This window comes from Panthera leo, chromosome B1, assembly GCF_018350215.1.
Source record: "Panthera leo isolate Ple1 chromosome B1, P.leo_Ple1_pat1.1, whole genome shotgun sequence".
Taxonomy (NCBI): Eukaryota; Metazoa; Chordata; class Mammalia; order Carnivora; family Felidae; genus Panthera; species Panthera leo.
The window spans coordinates 183354585-183377662 of record NC_056682.1 but is presented as its reverse complement, the minus strand read 5'-3'; the positions used below and the strand labels follow the sequence as shown (position 1 = coordinate 183377662).

Genomic DNA, 23078 nt, shown 5'->3' with positions numbered 1-23078 from the left:
TGGGTGACAGCTATGTCTCATTTACTGTGATCAATAGATGTATAGAATTGTGTTGGTAGACATGTACATAATCCCTCACCACTCCTCTTTAAAAATAAGCATGGGGAACCAGGCAAGAAATAAGTACTGTAATAGAGAAAGCAGTGTGTTATAGAAATTCAAAAGGGAGAACAGTTTAATACAACTAGAGGAATTCGCTGAGAATGTATTATTTGTATTCCAGGTACTTTGAGAATTCTCATATAGAACTTTGTTACACTGACATTGTGTTTTCAATTCAGTTATAAAGTTATTATAAACTTATGAGGGGAGACACTTAATTTCTTCTAGAATAGGTCATTTAGGCCGCCAAGGGAAGAGATTGCCCTTTCATTTTTGTGTTCCCAGTACTTAACACGATGTATGACAAATTATTGATACTCCGCAAATGTCTGAATTAATCCAGCTCCACGGCCACATGTGAAAGAATCATTAACATTGTTATTAATAAGGATTCTTATATTAACTGAAATGTTCCAATCTATCTTAATTCCAGATTTAAGCCTTTTCAGACCTGTTTATGCACCCAAGGATTTTCTGGAGGTAGGTTGTATTGGATCAATATAGGTATATTAATGGGAATAAGTGGAAGAAATGATATGAGGATGTCTCCAGGCAGAGGAATCACCAAGTACAAAGCCCTAGAACCGTAGAATGACATGATCAGACTTGTGCTTGAAAATTGCTTTTGGAAAACACACTGGAATGTGGAAAGATTAGAGGCAAGTAAATCAATTAGGAAGATTTTTTTTTTTAATTTTTTTTTAATGTTTATTTTATTATTTTTGAGACAGAGAGAGACAGAGCATGAACGGGGGAGGGGCAGAGAGAGAGAGAGAGACACAGAATCGGAAGCAGGCTCCAGGTTCCGAGCCATCAGCCCAGAGCCCGACGCGGGGCTCAAACTCACGGACCGCGAGATTGTGACCTGAGCCGAAGTCGGACGCTTAACCGACTAAGCCACCCAGGCGCCCCAGGAAGATTTTGATTAAAAAATACTAACTGTAAATCAGGTAGCTTGTAAATCAGGTAGCCTGCTGCAGCACCTATAGATGCTCAGTGAATCTTTTCCCTTTTTAGTCCTTCCCTGTTCTAGTAGTTTAGACAAGACATGAAAAAGGTCTGAACTAAAGAACAGTGTTGGAACTGGATAGAATTCAACAGATTTGCAAGAGATTTTTAGGAGGGTTTGGGAACTGATTAGATGTGGGGAGTATGAGAAAAAGAAAAGATAAGGAAGAAATTTAAGTGTCTAGATTGGCTAACTGGGCAGAGAGGTACTACGTCCTTGGGATAGAGAATGCAGGAGAAGGAACAGGTCTGTTAATGAAGATGATGAGCTTAATTAAGTTTGAGAAAGCATATCGAAAATAAAGTAGGTTAACTCTCACTAATTATTTTAACGGACTTACCTTTGATTCCACTCTTTCTCTTGTACCTTACACATAATCAGCAAATCCTGTCACTTTACCTTCAACATGTATCCGGAATTCAACCACTCCTACCTCCATCCTCCTAACGTCTTCCTGCTCTACCCTTGCCCACCTAGAATTTGTTCTCAGTGCAGTTTCCAGAGGAAGCCATTTCAGTACCATTTCAAATAAGCCATCTCTGGTATCCGGCAGCTTCCCATCTCATTCTACTTAAAAGCCAAAGTCATGACAGTGGTGCGAAACATGCTATTTGATCTGATACCCCATTACTTCTCTGAGTTCATCTCCTATTACTTTCCCCTGATTTGTTATACTCCATTTACTTTAGCCTCCATGCTTCCCCCTGGCTTCCTGCCATCTGAGGGCCTTCGCTCCTCTTCTCTGCTTACAGTGCTTTTTCCCCAGATACTTGTCTGCACGTTCCTTCACTCCTTATGTCTTTGTTTAAATGTCACTTTCTCAGAAAAGCCTTCCCCCGCGGCTCCCTGCTTGGAACTCCTTTTATCCTTTTCCTATTTTGTTTTTCTTTATAGCATTTATCATTATATAACATATTCTTTTTCTGTTTTCCTTATTGCCTGCCTTCTCCTATTAAAAGTAAGATTCACGGGGCGCCTGGGTGGCTCAGTTGGTTAAACATCCAATTTCGGCTCAGGTCATGATCTCGTGCTCTGTGAGTTCAGCCCCGCGTCGGGCTCTGTGCTGACAGCTCAGAGCCTGGAGCCTGCTTCGGATTCTGTGTCTCCCTCTCTATCTGGCCCTCCCCCGTTCATGCTCTGTCTCTCTCTGTCTCAAAAATAAATAAATGTTAAAAAAAAAAAATTAAAAAAAAAGTAAGATTCACAAGGGCAGGAGCTTCTCATTCTGTTTTGTGCACTGTTGCAACAGTTACAGAGTCCAATAATTGAAGACTCACAAGACTTCACAGGATGCAGCCACAGAAGGCATTCTTTCAGCAAGAGAAAGAAAGCATATGCAAATACGAAGAGATCCAAACTTCTAGGCTCAGCTCCCAGGGCTCTTTCTCAGTTGCAGAGGATGAGCTTTGTCTTTGGAGTAGGAACCGCTAAGATTCCTGCGATACACTGGTCTCGGGAGTCAAGGCGCAAGGAAGGTTTCCCAGGGGTCTTTTATATCCCCACTGGTAAATCAGGAGAAGCTAGCAATCTGTGCATTTTCAATAAGCCATGTGAAACTGATATGGACTGCCTCCCTGGGACATTAAGTAGCACATTATAAATGACTAGTTCGTGTATTTCATCCCATCTTGGCCAAGGGTCACCACCAGACATCCAGGTGTCCCTGGAGATAAGCATGGAGCTACCACAAACCAGCTGCAGGTTAATTGCTCTATCTCCAACAGGTAGAACGGTGCTTAGCACATAGCTGCTCAACAAATAGGTGCTGAATGAACGAGTAAAATGAATGAATGAGTTTTTCACATTTTACTTTTAGTTCTTTTCTGAACTGTTGTCTTTGAAACTAGTTTGCCAGCATAAAATATACAGTTGATGCTTGAACAACACGAGGGCTCTGACCCCCTCATGGTCGAAAATCCACATATAACTTTTGACTCCCCCCAAACTTAAGTAGCTAAGTACTACTGTTGACTGGAAGTCTTACTGATAACACAGCCAACACATATTTTGTATGTTAATATGCATTATATACTGTATTCTTACAATAAGTGTGCTAGAGAAAAGAAAATATTAAGAAAGGCATAAGGAAAAGAAAATACATTTACAGTACTGTACTGTTAAAAGTCTGCATTTGAGTTGAAGTTCAAACTTGTGTTGTTCAAGAGTCAACTGTCTTCTTTTAATTCTAAAGAGAAGTTAGTTTGGTCAGAAACTGCCTTTATGGTGATGGCATTATTTCTCTTAGCTTGTTAATGATTTCTCCCAAACTCTTCCCTTTTCTAGCACTTCAGGGCTGAAATTTCATGTCATTTTTGTATGATTATCTTTAACTGTTTTCTCCTTAATGGTCGTAACGTTCTGTTTCTTTCAGGACTGTTGATGAATTGATCCTTTTATTATTTATGCTGAAATTCTTCTTTAACTAAAGAACATTTTCTATAATTATATCTGTATAGCTTCTGCATTTCTAATATTTCTCTTTTCTATTACTCATGTATTCATAGTTTCCCTTTTCTATCCTACGTGTGTGAGGTTTCTGTGCAGTATGATACATGATTTGTGTTATTAGGCTAAAATTGCATTGTTCCCTATTAGTCTGCATTTCGCACTGTTGATTCTTTGCTATATTTGTCTTTTTTTTTTTAACAAATACTATTGACATTTTTAGCCTTAATTTAGTGCTTGCAGTTTTGGGAAACTGTTTTGGCATTTTAGCACATTCCATTTTATCAGTGATTAGTTATCAGCTCATTAATTCCTTCCTCAGATGTGATAGTGTTTCTGTCACCATAATCTCCTTTGCTGTATTCTTTTTATTTTTTTTAAGTTTTTTAAAAAAATTCAGTTAATTAACACACAGTATAATATTAGTTTCAGGTATGTAAAATAGAGAGCAGCGCTTCCATACAGCACTCAGTGCTTATGACAAGTGCACTCCTTAACCCCATCACCTACCTATTTACGTCATGCCCCCACCCGCCTCCCCTCTGGTAACCATCAGTTTGTTCTCTGGAGTTAAGAGTCTGTGTCTTGACTTGCCTGTCTCTTCTTCTTTCCCTTTGCTCCTTTGTTTTGTTTCCCAAATTCCACAGACGACTGAAATCACATGGTATTTGTGTTTCTTTGACTGACTTACTTCGCTTAACATAATACTCTCTAGCTCTGTGCATGCCATTGTACTGGATGCTTGATTTTTTTTTTCTCAAGAGTTTCAATTTAAAAATATTTTTTATTATAATTATTCTTTCCCCGAAATGTATGTTATTGTTAGAAAAATAAGAAAATATGCATAAGGAGAAAACTTTTAAAAAATTACCTTTAATGCCGTCACATAGCAATAAACGTTAAGTTACTACACATTTTTTAACTTCATATATTGTGAATATTTTTTCATGTTATTATATATATTACCTGTGTTAATAGAGGCAAATTACGCTATATTTTATTATATGAATTAACCACAATTCATTTAAGTAATTCCCTCTAATGGAATGTTTAAGTTGTTTCACATTTTTCTGTAATAAATAGTACTTCATTAACATTCTTTCTGCACTGTCTTTGCAAACATCTTAATTATTTGTACTTATGGAATTATTTGTACTTAATTGTACTTATGGAAGTGCAATTCCTACATAAAGGATATGTAAATATCTAAGACTTTTTTGACCTGCCTAATTTTGAAAAGTATATAAATTGTTAGTTTGGCTTCTGAATTTTTTTTCCTTGTGGGTTTGATTTAGAGGCGATACTCTGCAATATTATTCTACTATTTTTCTAAAAATCTTGTCAATATCTGTTTTTTCAAAGGGCTAAAGTTGATTCTGAAATTGTTTCTGAAAATATTACAATCAAGCAATTTTGATCTTTCTGTCACCTTCCCTGGTTAAATATTCAAGCAGTTTTGATTTTTTATTGCCATCAAAATGTTTTTCATTCTAACTAAATTCTTTTAGACTTTTATGTGGTAGATCATCAGAATATTAAATTTAAGACATGTTTATGATATTTTAACATTTCAATATAATTTTATAGTTTTTTAGAATGTAATTAAAGTACATACATAGCCCCAAATAGTTTTTAGTTTTGTGGTGATACACCGAGAATATCACTGCCAATTTTATAGGTGTAAACATCCTATAAAGAAACTAACCAATTCTGTTGGATTTGTTTTTAAAGGTGTTAATTAATCTTCGCAACCCAAATTATGAAAATGGTGATTCTCTTAGTTTCAGGACTCATTTGGGTTTAATCCAAGTTCCTCTGAAAGTAAAAGACATCCCTGAATTGGTAAGTATCAGCATTTCAAAATATTGCATATTTTAGAAGACAACCATTAGAGAAACATTTTAGTGCTGCAAATATCTAAAACAATAGGGCTGTCTGCTCATTAAATAATGAAGTGAAAAGCTTCTTTTTTATTGTAAATATGTTATATAGAGAGTGAGTTACTTTGCTAGTAGGACTAAAGATGAGTTTTCATGCACTTATAAATGCTTTTGCTTTTTCCTCATTTTAACCAAAAACAAAGATTTAGAAGACAGCTTGTTGGGATTTAGGTACATGATATATGACAATAAAATTGATTGAGGGTCGCCTGGGTGGCTCAGTCGGTTAGGTGTCTGAGTCTTGATTTTGGCTCAGGTCATGATCTCATGGTTCATGAGTTTGAGTCTCACATTGGGCTCTGTGCTGCTTGCACGAAGCCTGCTTAGGATTCTGTCTCTCTCTCTCTCTCTCTCTCTCTCTCTCAAAAATAAACTATTAAACTTAAAAAAAAACTGATTGAAATAAGTTGTGAATTTTATTAAGAATATTTAAAGAATGTACATTTTATTTCATTCAACCAACCTGTATTAAGCTTATCAAAATGAGGCACTGAAAGAGATAAAGGGAAAGGAAGATGAGTTAGAGACGGTCTTTGCTCTGGAAACTGTCACATTTTGGTGAGGAAGTTAGTTTTAAAATAGAGCAATTATAGAAAGGTGGGGAGAATTCCTGAATGGAGCTAAGAAATTATCACTCCTGGGGCACCTGGGTGGCTCAGTTGAGCATCTGATTCTTGATTTCAGCTCAGGTCTTGATCTCACGGTTTGTGAGATTGAGCCCCCCCTCCCTGTCCCAGCCCAAGCTCTGCACGGACAGTGTGGATCCTGTTTGGGATTCTGTCTCTGACTCTCTCTGCCCCTTACCCCCTCACGCGTGCGCGCGCGCGCGTGTGTGTGTGTTCATGTTCTCCCTTTCTCTCTCTCTGTCTCAAAATAAATAAACATTAAAAGAAAGAAATACGAAATTCTCACTCCTTCTTTTGTTAATCACCCAAAACAATAAGGAGCACAGAAATTTAAATACCGCCTCTGGTGAAACTAGCAAACAATGTGTAGCTCTGTTAGCGTGTCAGGTTGGAGAACTGGGGGGAGAGTGGTACATGGCTTAAACATGGAGGAAGGTCAAGCCCTACTGCGTCTCCCTAAGAGGTGGGAGGTGCGGGTGAGAGGCATGTCAATAATCACTCAGCTGTACATCTTCCTTGTTTTGTTTTGCTTTATTATGCTGGAGTTGGATCTTACAGACATTTTTCTTTCACTAACTGGCTTGATGTTAGGCTTTATCAATAGAGGGTTCTGGAGGGACACCACAAGACTGTAACCAGAGAAAGGAGCTTCTCTTGTGGTCCCTGTGTTCGGAAGCCAGCAGATCAGCATGCAGAAGCCAGCTCCAGACTGTACCCTCTGACGAGTTTCTTCACCAACTTCCCACCCCTGCACGCATTCCTGGGGCAGCCATTTTCTTCCCTTGAAAGACTGAATCTCATGGAATCTAAAAAAGAAAACAAACCAACAAAAACCAGAAATAAGCTCACAGATACAGAGAACAAACTGGTGGTTGACAGAGTGGAGGGGGGTGAGGGGATGGGCAAAATAGGTGAAAGGGATTAAGAGATACAGACTTCTGGTTACAAAATAAATAAGTCACAGGGCTGAAAAGTACAGCATAGAGAATACAGTCAGTAATAGTGTAATGACTGTATGGTTACAGATGACAACTACAACTTATGGTGAGCATTTCATAAAAAAAAAAAAAAAAAGTCTAAATCTCTGTCTTGAGGACAAGGAGAACACTTTCCTGAGTTCTTGGTTCCCTTTTCATCAGTCTAGAAGTCATAGTTACTTTCTGCATCATCTAATTTAATTCTATTTTTCCCTGTTCACATTTCTGGGATGATTTCTATTTTCTGGCTGGATACTGACTGATACAAGAAGCAAGATGATTTTCTCCATAGAACTTTGGAAAGCCTCAAGAACACCACATGATATAGAAGGCCTTGGTGAGCCACAGGGTTGAAAATGAGACTGTGTGAAAGCCTATATCAGGAGAGAGTAGACCCCCATACTCCTACCAGCTTGCATATTCAGGTGACTTCTCCTTCCCCACGGGAGACCAGAGACGGGTTCTTTAGAGAAAAAGAATCATAAAGGCTAAGAATTTAGCCACTTCAGATTTAGAGCAGTACGAGAATGAGGCACTGTTTTGAAAACAGAGAAATTAAGTGAGAGTTGACCAAATGGTGAGGCTAATATCCTCATCCCCTACCTCCATCACTATGCCTGCAATTCTCTCTCCCCCCTGCACCTTATGCCCAATCCTTGCAGACATAGCTTCCAGTCAGTTGTTTATTGCCTCGTTCCTAAATATGACCTACCAGCCCAGGATCTGCAGATACTTGAAATTTTCCAACTTGAAAGGCAGACACCAAAACTAAAAAAAAATTTTTTAAAAAGCTAGTTTAGGGAATGAGTACTTATCATGAGCTTTAATAATGGTTTCAGGTTTGAATTTATGTTCACACTCACAGGATACAATAGGTCATAACCTGGCGTCAGATTCACTTAGATTTGTAGAATAATACAGGACAGAAAACAGCATGTCAGTATGTCAGGTAGCTTTTCTCCAGGAGTCCTTACAGCCAACCCTATGCTGCCTCCAGCCCCCACAAGGAATGCAGGCAATTGTAAGTGACGAAATTGCCTAGGTACAACAAAGAGACGTCTTACACAGGATAGGAACTGTTTCTTGTAATGCACGTGGGCATAGCATCCAGGGCCTCTCGAGACACCACAGCAGGCAGCTAAGGCCTGTGTTTTCCAATAGATTTTTATAGTCCACTCAAAGTCTTCTGTTTCAGATGTAATTTATCATCAAGGGTCATATTTTTTTCAGAAATTGCATTGCTTAGTAATGTAGCTGGCATTCCTAGCCACAATTCGTGTGTGTGTGTGTGTGTGTGTGTGTGTGTGTGTGTGTGTGTGTGTGTGAGAGAGAGAGAGAGAGAGAGAGAGAGAGAGAGAGAGAGAGAGAGAGAGTGCGCCAGCACATTTTCAGGGCAACAGTGCTGGGAGAAGGTAAACCCAAGATCATCTTCACATGGACAAAGAGATTAGCCTGTTAACCATTTCTTCCCAGTAGAAGATTTAAACCATTAATATTCAGAGAGAAGATACAACTCATGAAACAAGAATTACACAAGAACAGAGTTTCATTAAAACAACAAATGAGAATAAGAAAGAACTTTCACAGGGACGTCTGGGTGGCTCAGTAGGTTGAGCGTCCGGCTTCGGCTCAGGTCATGATCTCACGGTTTGTGAGTTCGAGCCCCATGTCGGGATCTGTGCTGACAGCTCGGAGCCTGGAGCCTGTTTTGGATTCCGTGTGTCCCTCTCTCTCTGCTCCTCCCTTGCTCGTGCTCTGTCTCTCTCTCAAAAATAAATAAATAAACATTAAAAAAATTAAAAAAAAAACTTTTACAAATCAAAAATATGGTATGCAAAAAAAAATCAGAAGAGTCGAAAGCAAAGCTGAGGAAATCTTTATGAGAAGACGGAACACAAGGGAAAAAACCAAAGAGATGAAAAGTAAGAGGGAAAATTTTGTTTTTTTACTTAGATGATCAATCCAGAAGGGCTAAAATCTGACCAGTGGGAGTTCCAGAATGAGAAAACCGAAGTAATGGAATTATTAAAATCCCCAAGACCTGAAAGATAAGAATCTCCGGTATCAAAAGGCCCACCCGATGTCATGAATGAAAGAAGACCTGTATCAAGGCTCCTGAAAAGAAAACTAAAAACTTGTCATAGAAGGAAGACAGAATACATATAAAGTGTCAGAAATGAGAGTGGCATCTGACTTCCCGGCAGCAAAACGGGCAGTTAGAAGATTTTGAAATAATCTCTTTAACAATCCAACTGATTTCAAGCCAAGAATTCTATATATAACCAACAGTTAATCAAATGTGAAGTTGGAGTAGACATTTTCAGATATTTAGGTGATCTAAAATATCTACTCTTATTTGGGGAACTGTTGGTAGAAGTCTCCAAAACAAGCTCATAGATACAGAGAGCAAAGTAGGGGACCCAGGAAACAGGGTTCCGACCTAAGAGAATCTCCAGGATGACAGTGACAAGCGGTTTCAGGACAAAGGGTGTGCAGCAGGACCAGAGTGATTCTAGATTGGAGCAAGAGGCTGGAGGGTTCCAGGATGACCACCTGCAAGAAAAGTTGGTACAAACTTGTTAGGTTTGCAAAATTATATGGTGGAGGATCTTTTCAGAGTTCTTGAAGGGTATAGGAAGAGATAAATGATTAGAGAAAATTATATTAGTGAAAAAAATGATTTCATTATCAGCTGCGTGTACCAAAAAAAGTAAAATAAAGGAAACCTATTTATAGCATACGACACGGCTCAGCACTGAATAATATTTAGTCATTAGTCATAATGCAAACTTTTAATATGGATTTAATCAAGAATTGATATATAATTATATTGGAATGTTGGACGGAGGAAAAGCGAATGTACATGAGCTAAAATACTTACAAGAAAAATCAATAGATACCTAAAATTGATAAGAATAGCAGTCTATATTTGTTAATTGAAATCTGGAGATAAATACCAGAAAAAAAGCTGAAAGTGGTTGTTTCTGGATAGTGGCCAGTTGTGTGTGTGTGTGTGTGTGTGTGTGTGTGTGTGTGTGCGCGCGCACACATGCACATGCTATATTGGAGGAATTGTTGTTATATATTTTTTAGCTGACTTGACTTCTTAAACTATTTGCTGCATGTGAAGGCAGTATAGCATGATAGTTAGTTGATTCTATTCTGAAGCTACCTAATTGAGGTTTAAGTTCTTGCCCTGCCCCTTACTGGCTATGTGACCTTGAATAAATTTTCTTGACCTTGAGCCTTAGTTTTCTTATTTGTAAAATAGGGATAATAATATCTCATAGAAGTAGTGTGCAGATCGGTAAGTTAAGATCAAAATTAGGGGTTGAATTGTGTGCCTCAAAAAGATATGTTGAAGTCCTAACCTCCAGTACTTGTGAATGTGACCCCATTTGGAAATAGGGCCATTGCGGATGCAGTCAAGCTAAGAGGATGTCTTATCAAAATAGGGTGGGCCCTAACACCAATATGACCAGGTTTTTTATAAGAAGAGAAGAGACACAGAGGAGAGACATACAAGGAGAGTGTCATAAGACAGTGGAGGCAGAGATTGGAGTTACGCATTTATAAGCCAAGGATCACCAAAGATTGCCGGCAATACCAGAAGCTGAGAAAGGCTTGGAACAGATTCTCCCCTAGAGTCTTCAGGGAGAGCTTGGCCCTGTTAACGCCTTGATTCTGGACTTCTAGCCTCTAGAACTGTGAGAAGACATTTTGTTGTTGAAAGCCACCCAGTTAGTGATACTTTTTTTTTTAATGGCAGCACTAGGAAGCTAAAATAATATATAAAGCTTATAGACAGTACTTGGAACTTAGTAAGCAGTATATAACTATTAATCGTTAATATTACAACTTTGTTAAACAATTTTTAAGAAGTTATTTTTAAAAAGTGTTAGAAGTCCTTTTGGTAGCAGTTTATACAAAGTGTACAGAAAAGGAAGCGGCAGCTTCTTTTCCTGAAAGTGGTGGGAAGTCTCCATAGGGGTACTGCCATTTCAACTAGCTTGAAGGAGTTTTCTAGGTAAAGAAGCAGGAAAAGGACACTGTATGAAAGGGTCAGCATGTGCATAAGTGGGACCAATTGTGTCTTCTGTCTGACGAGACCCAGAACTGATGTGGCTTCATTCTTAGCTATTGAACAACCAAAAACCTGTGGCTAATTTTCAAAAAAATTGTGGCTATACCCATTAAGAGTATGGTTAGTCCTTGTCTTCCTGCTCTCACTAGGGCTAGTTGTTCCTGCCCTCCCTGAGTCCTGCGGCCTGGCGATAACAATTCTGACTCGAGGTTTGGTTTATTTGAGACCTTGGTCTCTATATGAGTATTAAACTTGGTTGTGCTCACTGAGTCATACGATCCTATAATAGATGGCTCTCAAACCTAGTTCACAATGTTATGTAGTCTCATCCATGTTAAAACGACATTTCTTTTTTAAAACAACTTAAAGTGAAGTTGTCGACTCATTCCTGTTTACTAATTCAGTCACGTAGAGGCAACCGGTTGGAATAGAGCTCAGCGGTATGGTTCAGTATCATTATTGAGCCCCTCCGCTACATGTCACTGAGCACTGTGCCAAGTACTGGGCGTGCAAATATGTATAAGAGACAGTCCTTATATTCTCGGAGCTTCAGGTTCGTGGGGAGATGAACAGTAACAAAATGATGTGATTATGTACTTTGCCAGAAGTTTATAAAGGTAATACATGTATATAGAGAGTTGCTTATATCAGCCTGGAATATCAAGAAAGGCATTCCAGAAGGCCTAATACCCAGGGGGAGTTTTGAAAGAAATCTGAGATTAGGGCCCAAGTCTGGTGATGTTGAGTGAAAAGTAGTCCAGAGCAGTGAAATAGAAAATGGATATTCAGAGTTCTATTTCTGTGCCTTAACATGTCTTAGCAAAAGTAAAATTCTCCATTGTGATTACAGAAGGTAATATCGAAATGTTTTTGGACCTAAGTCCCTTCTGTAGAATAAAGATGAAGACTACTAAATAACCAAATACCTTATCATTAATTCTAATGATTTAAATGAAGGAAGAGTATTTGCAATAAATAGAAGATAGTGGTTGAAAATGGATGAATAACATTACATTTTTGCCTCTTTAGTCATTAAAAATGGGACACATAAATTGAAGTCTAGATTAAAGACAAGTTTAGTTAAAAATGGAGGTATAACATCAGTTACATAAAATCAGTACAAAAATGAAACGAGTGTGAATGTTAGGCTGGATAACTGTCTTATGAGGGACACAAATAAATCACTATTTAAGTAATACATAATTATAAAGGATTAAAACTAATTCCATTTTTTAAAGAAGGAAGTTTGGTTTTAGCAATTAGAATGGTAACAAAACACTGAGGCAAATGTTAATAGAAATATTTAATTACTTAGGGAGTAAACATAACGTGAACAATATGGGGTTGTGTTATTTAAAAAATAACAGACAAACATGATTACTTTCACTAGACATTACTAGATAAGTGGAGGAAGTCTGGAGAGTAAATCTGATTTATTTTTAGTTTAGCAGAACACTTGATAGTCTAATTTTACTTAAAAATTAATTTAAGTTGTTTTGGATATTTGCAGTGTTTAGTTGATTAAAAGCAGAATGAAGTACAGTACCACAGAAAATAGAGAATCATATTGGTAATTTTAGATGATGAATTTAGAAATAAAATTGATGAATTCTACACATACTGTGTGTTTGTGTTTGAGGAATGATTTTAATGTTATTAGTTTTTTACTCAAAAGTATAATTATCATGTCTTTACTGAATCATCTATCACTTAAAAAGGCAAAATTTTGAACTAATGCATTACTACTGAAAAGTGCAATAATATCCTTTTTAGATATTTAAATGAAGCAAAAATTCATTTTACATTGTGATTTTTTATTTAAGCTGATGTTAAGATGAGATGACTTTTGTTTCTACTGTATGACAAACCACTGAGATGTATGTTAATTCTATGTGTGTTATTTTCCAGAAAGAATTCTTTGTAGAATTGGGCTTAACTACAGGACAGCTGGGTATAGATGATTCTACACAAGTGCCTCCTGGTGAGTGTTTCTCTCAGATGGCATAAAATTAATGATAAATGAGAGTCAGTTTAAGGCTCATCTTTTCATTTCCAAATTAATCTAGTAACTCTTTTACGTCTGAAAACTAAGCATACTTTTTGATTCTCCTTGATTATTGTTAATTATTGAATAGAACTCTGTATGTTGCAATGATCAGAATTTAGCTAGATTTTGTATTTTTGTTTGAAGGTCTTTAAAGTAATTTTTGAAAAGTCATTAGACATATTTAAGTCAGTTTTTTTGGCAAAATCCTCATTGGCAGCACTCATATTTACATTTACTGGCCATTACCATCTATTTTTATTGTTTGTATCATCAAGTTAATTGAATACTGATATTCTACCTAGTATAAATTTAGGGTATAAAATTAGTATCTTTTAAATATTAACCAAACAGAAAATTTCCTTAGCTTTTATTTTTTTGTGTGCATAAATACAATGTGCTTTTCATAAAAGATCGGATTGGTATTTAGCTATAATCAACAGGAAGTAAAAATTGACTTAAAATATGGGACGCCCATCTTATGGAATTGTTCTAGTCTTTCCTCTGCACTGGCTAGCTGTGGGACTTGAACAAGTCACTTTACGTTTCTGGACTTGCTTCTTTCTCTATAAAATAAGGAATTTGGCTATTTCTTATTGTTAATAATAATTATAAACCTAATAAACAGTCATCGAGTACATTACTATGTGCTGGATGTGTATTATCTCATTTTAACCCTAGCAGCTCTAGAAAGCATGTATTATTACCATTTTTAAAACTTTGTTAATGTACAATGCATATAGAAAAGCATAGGGGGTGCTTGGCTGGCTCAGTCGGTAGAGTATATGACTCATGATCTCTGGGTTGTGAGTTCAAGCCCCATGCTGGGGGTAGAGATTACTTAAAAAATTTAAAAAAAAAGAAAGAAAGAAAAAGTACATATACTATAAGAGAATGGCTCGTTGGATTTTTATGATTTGGGCACACCTATTAAAATACCACCCAGATCAATATACTGAGGCTCCCTTCAGTCTTCATCCTCTTTGTCAAAAATAACCACTATTCTGATTTCTAGCGGTATAGATTGATTTTGCCAATTCTTGAACTTAATATGAATGGAAGCATATAGTATCTACCCTTTGATGTTTGACTTCTTTTGTTCAATATTATATTTGTGAGATTCAACCATATTGTTTTATGTATTTGTGGGCCATTTTTTTTGCATGATGGTCATTCCACTGTATTAACATACCACACATTTATTTATCACTGCTACTGTTGATGAGTATTTGGGAAGTTTCAGGTTGGTGGCTGTTACAAACAAGGCTGCTATGAACATCCTAGTATGTTTCTTTTGGTGAGCACGTGTATACTCCTCTGTTGAATACACACCTGAAAAGGCAATTTCCCTCTCCCGAGGTTCGCATAAATTCATTTTTAGTAGATAACTGCCAAAGAATTTTCAAAACTGGTAGTACCAGTTTATACTTCCACTAACAAGGGATGAGAGTAGAAGCTGTCTCATATGCTTGCTAATGCTGGATGTATTCCACCTTTGTTTCAGTCATCCTAGCGATATATAGTAGCACTGCATTATGGTCTTAAATTTTTTAGTATTGTGTAAGGTAGAAGTGTTGCTATCATTTTAAAGTTAAGAAGTGAAGATGTTAAGTACTTGCCCAAGTTCACAAAGCTAATAAGTGCTAGAATCAAGATTCAACACTAAGCAGTCTGCCTCCAAAGTCTGCTGCCTCCCCTCCTGATCCCTTTGATAGTCTTTTCTTATTTTAAAAGAAGATATCAGACATCTTACAGAATAAGATATTGCTATGGTTTGAATGTTTGTGTCCTCCTGAAATTCATATTTTGAGGTCCTAACCCCCAAGGTGATGGTATTCGGTGAAGTCTCAGGAAAATGGTTAGGTCAAGAGGGTGTGCCCTCATGAATGAGATCAGTGCCCTTGTAAAAGAGCTCTCTAGCCCCTTCCACCATGTGAGGACACAGAGAAAAGTCAGCAGTCTACAGCCCAGAAGAAGAACTTCACCACAACCCATCATGCTGGCACCCTGATCTTGGACTTCTAGCCCCTAGAACTGTAACAAATAAATTGCTGTCTGTGGGGTTTTTTTTGTAGCAATCTGAACAGATTAAGGCAGATATCCTATATTTCTGTTCATGGCCAGTGATAGCCATATACAACAAAAGGAAAAGGAAATAATAATACAACCTTGAATGATATTTATGTTTTTTACTTTTAAATTATCCTTAAGAATTGCTTAAAGTTGTTCTAAACTCTATAGTAGCTATGCTTTAGAAGACCCAATATTTTTCTTAATCTAGAGTGTAGTTCTTTCTTCTTTGATTCACAAACGTGAGACCCTGCTAACGGCCAGGGATTAGTGAACACATAGATATGACATAATCTTTACTCTTAGGGAAGGTATAGTAGAAATACAGATATAGATAAGACTCAGTGTGGTATTTGCTATTCTTGCATACAAGGGGCAGTTGGAGCAGAGGAAGGAGCACTTCTATCTTCCCAGAGGAGATTGATAATCTCTTTAGTTGATGCGTTTATTTTTACTCTCTACTTCTCAAAGGAATACTGCTAGAAATTGGGTTAAATTGGTGTCTATCCAATGAGATTGATTTCAGTGATATAGTACTTGGATTTTTACATGATTTGAGAATTGCTAACCAACAGTATTACTTAGAAAGAAGAACAGGGTTATAGATAACTACTTTTGCCTAGAATTCATGGGTATTTTTAATGTTTTGGTCTATGTCTGTGGCTTTGGTCAAACTGGAACTGTGCTGCTAACGGTTTGAAATGTTGCCAATACTTGTGTCTGGCTAGAGGCAAGTTTTATATTTAGGATTAAGTGTACTCTGACTTAAAGGCACTATATCCGTCTTTAAAAACCTGTGTCACTTATGTTTTATCAATACTCTTAACTCAATTTTCATATTTGAGGTACATATCCTACTTACTAGCTTAACAGCTTTTACATAAATAAGAGTCAGGAGAAAAATCCTTACCTTTATAATATGGAATCCAGATTTTAAAATAATCTAAAGTTAGACATATCCATTATTCCTACAAACTCTCATGAATATTCATTATTTTAAATACACATATGTACACATCTACATACTTAAAATGGAAACCATGTAGAAGACTCATGCTAGAAGGATAAGCAAGATCAATACTCTTTCATAAGGCTTTTTGATAAAGGGGGGGGGTCATGTGTTTGATATTATTGCCTGAATATACATACTAATGAACTTATGAGATGGGATTTTGCTGAATAGACATTTTCAACAGTTTATTATTTCTAAAAGAAAAAGCAGCTTTAGTTGGCTCAGCATTTTCTGAAGTGTGTTCCATGAAGCATTCATCAGATAGATGTCCTGTGAAACAGAGGATCTTACTGCTAAATGAGGTTTGAGAAAGGCTGTGTCATATACATTTTTAAGATCTTTAGTTTGTGTCACTATCTTTAAGACTATGAGAAATCCTAAGTAAACTTCTAGCTTAGAATCTCCCCAATTCATTTCACCAGAGCACTTTTTTTTCCCAAGCAAGATTTACTAATATAGATGTATTTATTAACGTAGTCAATAACAGCATAACAAGCATTTTTTAAGTAACGGATTGGAAATTCTGGTTCTGACTTTTTTTGGCTTCTTATTCTTGGACTAGAAAATAGCACTTACAAAGCAAAATCATTGTATGTCACATGATTGAATAGTTAAATTCTATAAAGAAGTTTTTTTTTTATTTTTATTTCCTACTACTTTTAGTGATAAAGCACTATTACCATCCAGTAGTGTCATCCATTTTTACAAGAGACAAGAATTGGCTGACAACATTTGATTCTTTGGTCACTGAGCTTTGGCAGTTAGAAGCTAATGGCAGCTAATTAAAATGAAACTGGTATTGTTATTTTATATACAGGCTTTGGAGTAAATATATTCAAATACTTTAGTCATAGAAAATGATTGTGTGTTGGCAGTCATCCCAAACGCTTTGCTTGGTCATTGTATAATCTGCTCAACTTCAGAGCCATTAGGAATAAAATAAACTAAAAGAATAGAGTACTCTGCTTCAAATATTGTATTTAGTAAAACCAGCTTTATGGTAATTTTTTAAATCTAAAAAAAATATCTAACACTGAAAACATTAACACATGGGAGAATGAAGTAGAGTACCATTTTATATTGGTCAACTGGGCTGACCCCGGGGATCACAGAACAGGCTTTTTAGAAAACTTCGTTAAAATATTAGGCCAGGACAGGTCTCCCTCTCCCTCAATGCCCAGGTCTGGCCACCAGCAGGCCACTGAGTTCAGATAAGAGCTCTGAAGTGTCTAAGCACGAGCATTCTGCTCAGGAGGGAATCAAGTGCCAAGATGGTCACCAGGTTGCCGGGAGACCCAGGTTCTACTTACCCAGACAGTCACATGTTAAGTTCATGACCCTTAACACACCATTATCCCATTTGTGAGAAAAGGCAAACTAATCACTGTTGTAAAATCTAACAAATCCAATTAACAGCTCCTCCTTTGTCAGATTGTGGGTAGAGGAAGAAAGGAAGTTGACAAACGGATTTTCTCTGAGATGGGGAGAAGAGCTAAAAGTTTTCCCCTTATAGTGTCAGTATCCTTTTCTTTTTTTGCTCTTAATTTTTAAATAACTTATAGAAGTATAATGTACATAGTGAAAAGGGCACAAATCATGAGTATACGGATCAGTGAATTTTTACCACGTGAGCACACTTATGAAACCTCTGACTTCATCAAGAAATAAGAGTATTACCAGCATCCTAGAAGCCTCCAGGCACACCTCCAGTCTCTGCCACCTCCATGGGTGACAACTATCCTGACTTTTTTAAAAATTTAATTTATTTTATTTATTTTTAATTTTAATTTTAATTTACATCCAGGCTAGTTAGCATATAGTGCAACGATGATTTCAGGAGTAGATTCATTAATGTCCCTTACCCATTTAGCCCATTTCCCCTTCACCACCCTTCCAGTAACCCTCTGTTTGTTCTCCATATTTAAGAGTCTCTTATGTTTTTGTCCCCCTCCCTGTTTTTATATTATTTTTGCTTAACTATCCTGACTTCTAACATCATAGGCTACTTTTGCGTATTTTGTACTTTATAGATATGGAATCATACTGTTGATGAGTTCTGCTGTTGATGATCAGTTGAGTTGTTCCCACTATTTGGTTATTACCATTATTGCTGCCATGAATATTCTAGTATATGTTCCTTGGTGCACATATGCGTGCATTAAGGTGTACACCTGAGAGTAAATTGCTAATTGTTCTAGGATGTGCATGGTTTTCCAAGTGGCTGCACTAATTTACATTCCCACCACCTTTGTACGAAAAGTTCATTTGCTCCACTTACTTTGCATTTAGAATTGACAGGCTTTTTCATTTTAGGCGTTATGATGGGTATATATTTCATAACGGTTTTCATTGTGTTTCTCTGATGACTAATGTGGTTGAGCCTCTTTTCATAACTTTACTGGTCCTTTGGGTCTCCTCTTTTGTAAAGAACCTGTCACATATTTTGCCTATTGGGTCAGATAGTTGTCTGTCTTTACCAAGAGTTCTTTACATGTTCTGGATACAAGTCCTTTGCCAGATATGTGTATTGCACAGATACTCTCCCACTCTGTGACTTACATTTTCACTCTCAATGGTGTCTTTTGATAAAGAGAAGTTTTTTTAAATGTGGTTTAGTTTATGAGTTTTTTTGCCATTATGATGGGTACTTTAAAAGCAAATCTTTGTTTCTCCCATATAATCTTTTAAAATGGCATTTGTGTAGTGGGATTTTACCTATAATAGCATTAAGGCTTTATTTTTTTAGCTATGCTTTCATGGCAGATTAGAGCAGCAGTAGGGCTTTGCAAATGAAGCTGTCAAGAGGAGTGGACCTTTTTTCTGTTGTGAAAAGATATTCTGTTTTATTTTAACAATGGAAAATTAGTTATCAGTTTCTTCTTCTGATTAAATGTACTTAACTTCCTTTTAATTTCCATAAGCTTGAAACAACTTACAAAAAAGATTTTTCTATATATAAAGATAAATATTCTTATAGTTTTATACAGAACCATTCAGCTTTAGAAATAATTAACAGTATCAATACCAGAAAAAAATATACCTATGTTGTTATAAATGTGGTTGATCATACTTGTGTCTAATAATTTTATCATTTTTAGAACTTTTTGAAAATGAGCATGTACGTATTGGGCAAAAAGGTAAGCTTTTGATTCTACTAATTATGATTTCTGAAAATGAAACAGTCTTAAGTAAATGTCTGCATCATGTACCTCCAACTGAAATTCAATCTCTGGAAAGCTAAAAATCTAAAAAAGAGTACTATTTAACTATGTAGGTAATATAATAGGAATCTTTATAAAGAGGAGGAATGCATCATTTTGGCTTCATCAATAAATGTTAGATAAAGAAGAACACAGATGGTTCACTAAAAAGGAAATAATAAATGCAGACACACATTCTTCGAAAATGTGAGCTTAATCCATTCAACAGAATTTCATTTTAAAATCAAAGAGGAAGGCTGTCTCTTTCATGCGCCCACACACTTCTCATTAGCGTTAATTGGAATATGCCCCTGCATTAGGAGAAGCTGTACTTCTCAATGACTGTTCACAATGGTAAGACTTAATACCCAAAGCGGCCCTTAGTGTTCTGGGGAATAATTTTTTCCCTATCTTTTGAAGATTCTTCTCCTTGTTTTTATAAATCTTATTTTGTCTTTGAAATGTGAAGTGCAGATAAGTCTTTGTGTCAGAATGTACCTTCTAGGGCGATTGTCATGTTCTAAACTCCATACTTCAATTTTTCAAAATAATATTTATTCAAGACATCATCATTTTTTACTCGTATGTTTGACGTTTTCATTAAACAGAGTTGCAAATTAAGGAATATGTCTCATGTCTTTTTTTTTTTTTAAAGTTTATTTATTTTTGAGACAGAGAGAGACAGAGCATGAACGGGAGAGGGTCAGAGAGAGAGGGAGACACAGAATCTGAAACAGGCTCCAGGCTCTGAGCTGTCAGCACAGAGCCCGACACAGGGCTCGAACTCACAGACAGTGAGATCATGACCTGAGCCGAAGTTGGACGCTTAACCAACTGAGCCACCCAGGCGCCCCATGTCTCATCTCTTTTATATGATCCCTTTGTTTCTTTTGGTTATGTCATTTTCATTTAGTACAAGTTTTTTCCCTTTTCTTTTAAGAAGAAAATAATATATTAGACAAATATCGGCAATTGTCTGATATGTCTTTTTTTGCTTTTATTTTTGTTTTGTGTGTTTTGGGAGAGCCTTTATTTTCAGACTTAATAGCTGGTATTTTCATTAAAGAAAATAAAAACGAAAATGAAAGCAAAAGCATAATATCTTAATTTTGTGAACTTGGCTGATTATAAAGAGCTTTTGGCCTTCTTAAAAAATTACTAGTTCTTTTCTGTTTTTAGTTCTTTTTTAAAAAAATCTCTCTTTTCTGTTGATTTTGGGAAATAGCTAAGAAGTCATCGAATTCTTTATAATTCTTAGCCATAATACTTCAAATACCATAGTACTTCAAAATGCTAGAACATTCCTGACTTAGAGAATATGCCTAAGAAATTTATGTGTCTATATCACTAGTTTCAGATCCGTGGAACAAAGTGATTTCAAAGTACCTACATTAAAAATTTTTACCAAATTGGGTGGGAGGTAGAGGAATTTCGGACTCAACATGTCTAGGGCTGTAAACAGGGCCACATCAAAATTCAGAGAGTACAAGAAGGCTGTCAAGACGTGATGTAATTATGTTAGATATAGAGATGAAATATTAGCTTCCCCAAAGATTTTTAGTTAAAATATTTCAGTGTTGTCTTATATTATGAAATTTGTAATGAGATTTTACTCTCCTTTCGCCAGTTCTAGCAGAACAAGATAGTGCCGCTGCTCAACAGTATATCAGACAAGGAAGCCCCACAGCACTGAGAGCGGAATTATGGGCTCTCATTTTGAATATTTCCAGTCAACCTGAGGTAAGAGTCAAAGAAGATAGGCTAAATTTGAGCTTATTGACATTTATTCTTCAATGACCAGTGATTCACATTGTTGTTGTTTTTTTAATTTTTTAAATGTTTATTTATTTTTGAGAGAGAGAGAGGCAGAGTGTGAGCAGGGGAGGGGCGGAGAGAGAGGGGGACACGGAATCCGAAGTAGGCTCCGGGCTCTGAGCAGTCAGCACAGAGCCCGATGCAGGGCTCCAACCCAGGTGCTGTGAGATCATGACCTGAGGCAAAGCTGGACCCTAACTGACTGAGCCACCAGGTGCCCCAGTAACCAATTATTCAAAATAGAAATACTTTTTTTTTTTAATTTTGGTTTCTTAGCCTTATATGTTTACCCCCTTTTTCATTTACAAAAATCACTGTAGTTTTGAGTTCTAAGACAAGATTAACATAGAATATAATCACTGCGTGCTTAACATGGAAGTTTTTGTTATCGATAATTAGTTGGATATTTTAAACTTATATGTACAAGAGCAGTAAATAAAATTTTAAGAAATGGAGTCTGCCAGTGGAGATCAGTGAAGACATGTAAAAGAACTGGGATATTAGAATAAGGAGAGATAAAGGACCACTCAGTATATGTAAATGAGCACTTTCTCTCTACAGTTGCTTTTGAAACATGCACTATTTTTAGGGTTCTAAAAACTGACAGATTATGTGGCAATATTAGTTTTCTTAGTACAGAAACATTTTATTTTAGGAAATAAAATGAATATGAAGAGAAATCACCAACAGGTAAGTAACAGATTCAATAAGGAACAATTATATAAAACATTGATTCCTTTTGAAAAAAAATTTTTATTTTGCTTAAAGCCCATTGATCATATAACCCATCCATTTAAAGATTTTTAATAAGTAGTGAACTAATAGCTCCCTAGCCTAGTGGTTAAAAGCATGGGTTTTGCAGGGGACGCCTGAGTCAGTTAAGCATCTGACTCTTGATTTTGGCTTCAGGTTATGATCTCATGTTTCATGAGATCAAGCCCCACGTTGGGCCCCACGCTGATGGTTTGAGGCCTGCTTGGGATTCTCTCTCTCCCTCTCTCTGCTCCTTCCCCACATGCACCAGCACTTTTCTCTCTCTCTCAAAATAAACTTAAAAAAAAAAAAAAAAAAAAGCTTGGGTTTTGGAATTATATGGACCTGGTTTCAACTCCAAGCTTACGTAAAATGTGCCATTGAGTGAGTTAAATTTCTTGAAACCTCAATTTACCCATGCTGAAATATAGGTAATAATATTTATATCATAAGGTGGTTATGAGAATCAAATGAAATGATATCTATGTCTTCTAACACAGTGCCTGACATGAATGGTCAACATTAATGATAGTAATAAAATAATACTTACATGTTGCATAGTTTTATTATAAATTAATTGTAATTTAGAGTAATGGTTTTTAAGAAAATCAACTATTCATATTATTGTAAGAAGTACACCTCTGACTCTTGCAAATTATGTTACATGTGTGCTTTTCTGTGTATGTGTGTGCTTTAAACATCACTGTCAAAAATTACTTGCTTCCTTTCTGAAAGAATAAACCTTGTGATTGAGTTCCAAGAACTTTTAGACCAAATGATATTGGTATCTTTTGTGGTGACACTAGAAGTAACAGTTTACAGAACAGAAGTGAGTGTACATTGGGCATTTTGGGGGAGAGTGTCAACTCTTGGAGAAGAGACGGTAACTCTTGTCGATCTAACTGTGTAGGTGACCTACCAAGATCACTCATCAGGAGCTAGATTAACAAAACTTGTCTCTCCAGAGGAACTAAATGCTACTATTTTAGAAACAAATTTAG

The 23078-nt window shown here is 36.4% G+C and overlaps 1 protein-coding gene across 3 annotated transcripts in view; it reads left to right on the top strand.

Moving 5' to 3' along the window:
- Positions 1 to 23078, top strand: part of TBC1D19 (TBC1 domain family member 19) — a 145242-nt gene that overhangs the window by 46166 nt on the left and 75998 nt on the right. For all 3 annotated transcript variants that reach the window (XM_042936739.1, XM_042936740.1, XM_042936741.1), the window contains 5 exons: positions 536 to 582; positions 5288 to 5398; positions 13092 to 13164; positions 19408 to 19446; positions 21137 to 21249. In XM_042936739.1, the coding sequence (XP_042792673.1) occupies positions 536 to 582; positions 5288 to 5398; positions 13092 to 13164; positions 19408 to 19446; positions 21137 to 21249 (383 nt within the window). The remainder of the gene's footprint in view (positions 1 to 535; positions 583 to 5287; positions 5399 to 13091; positions 13165 to 19407; positions 19447 to 21136; positions 21250 to 23078) is intronic.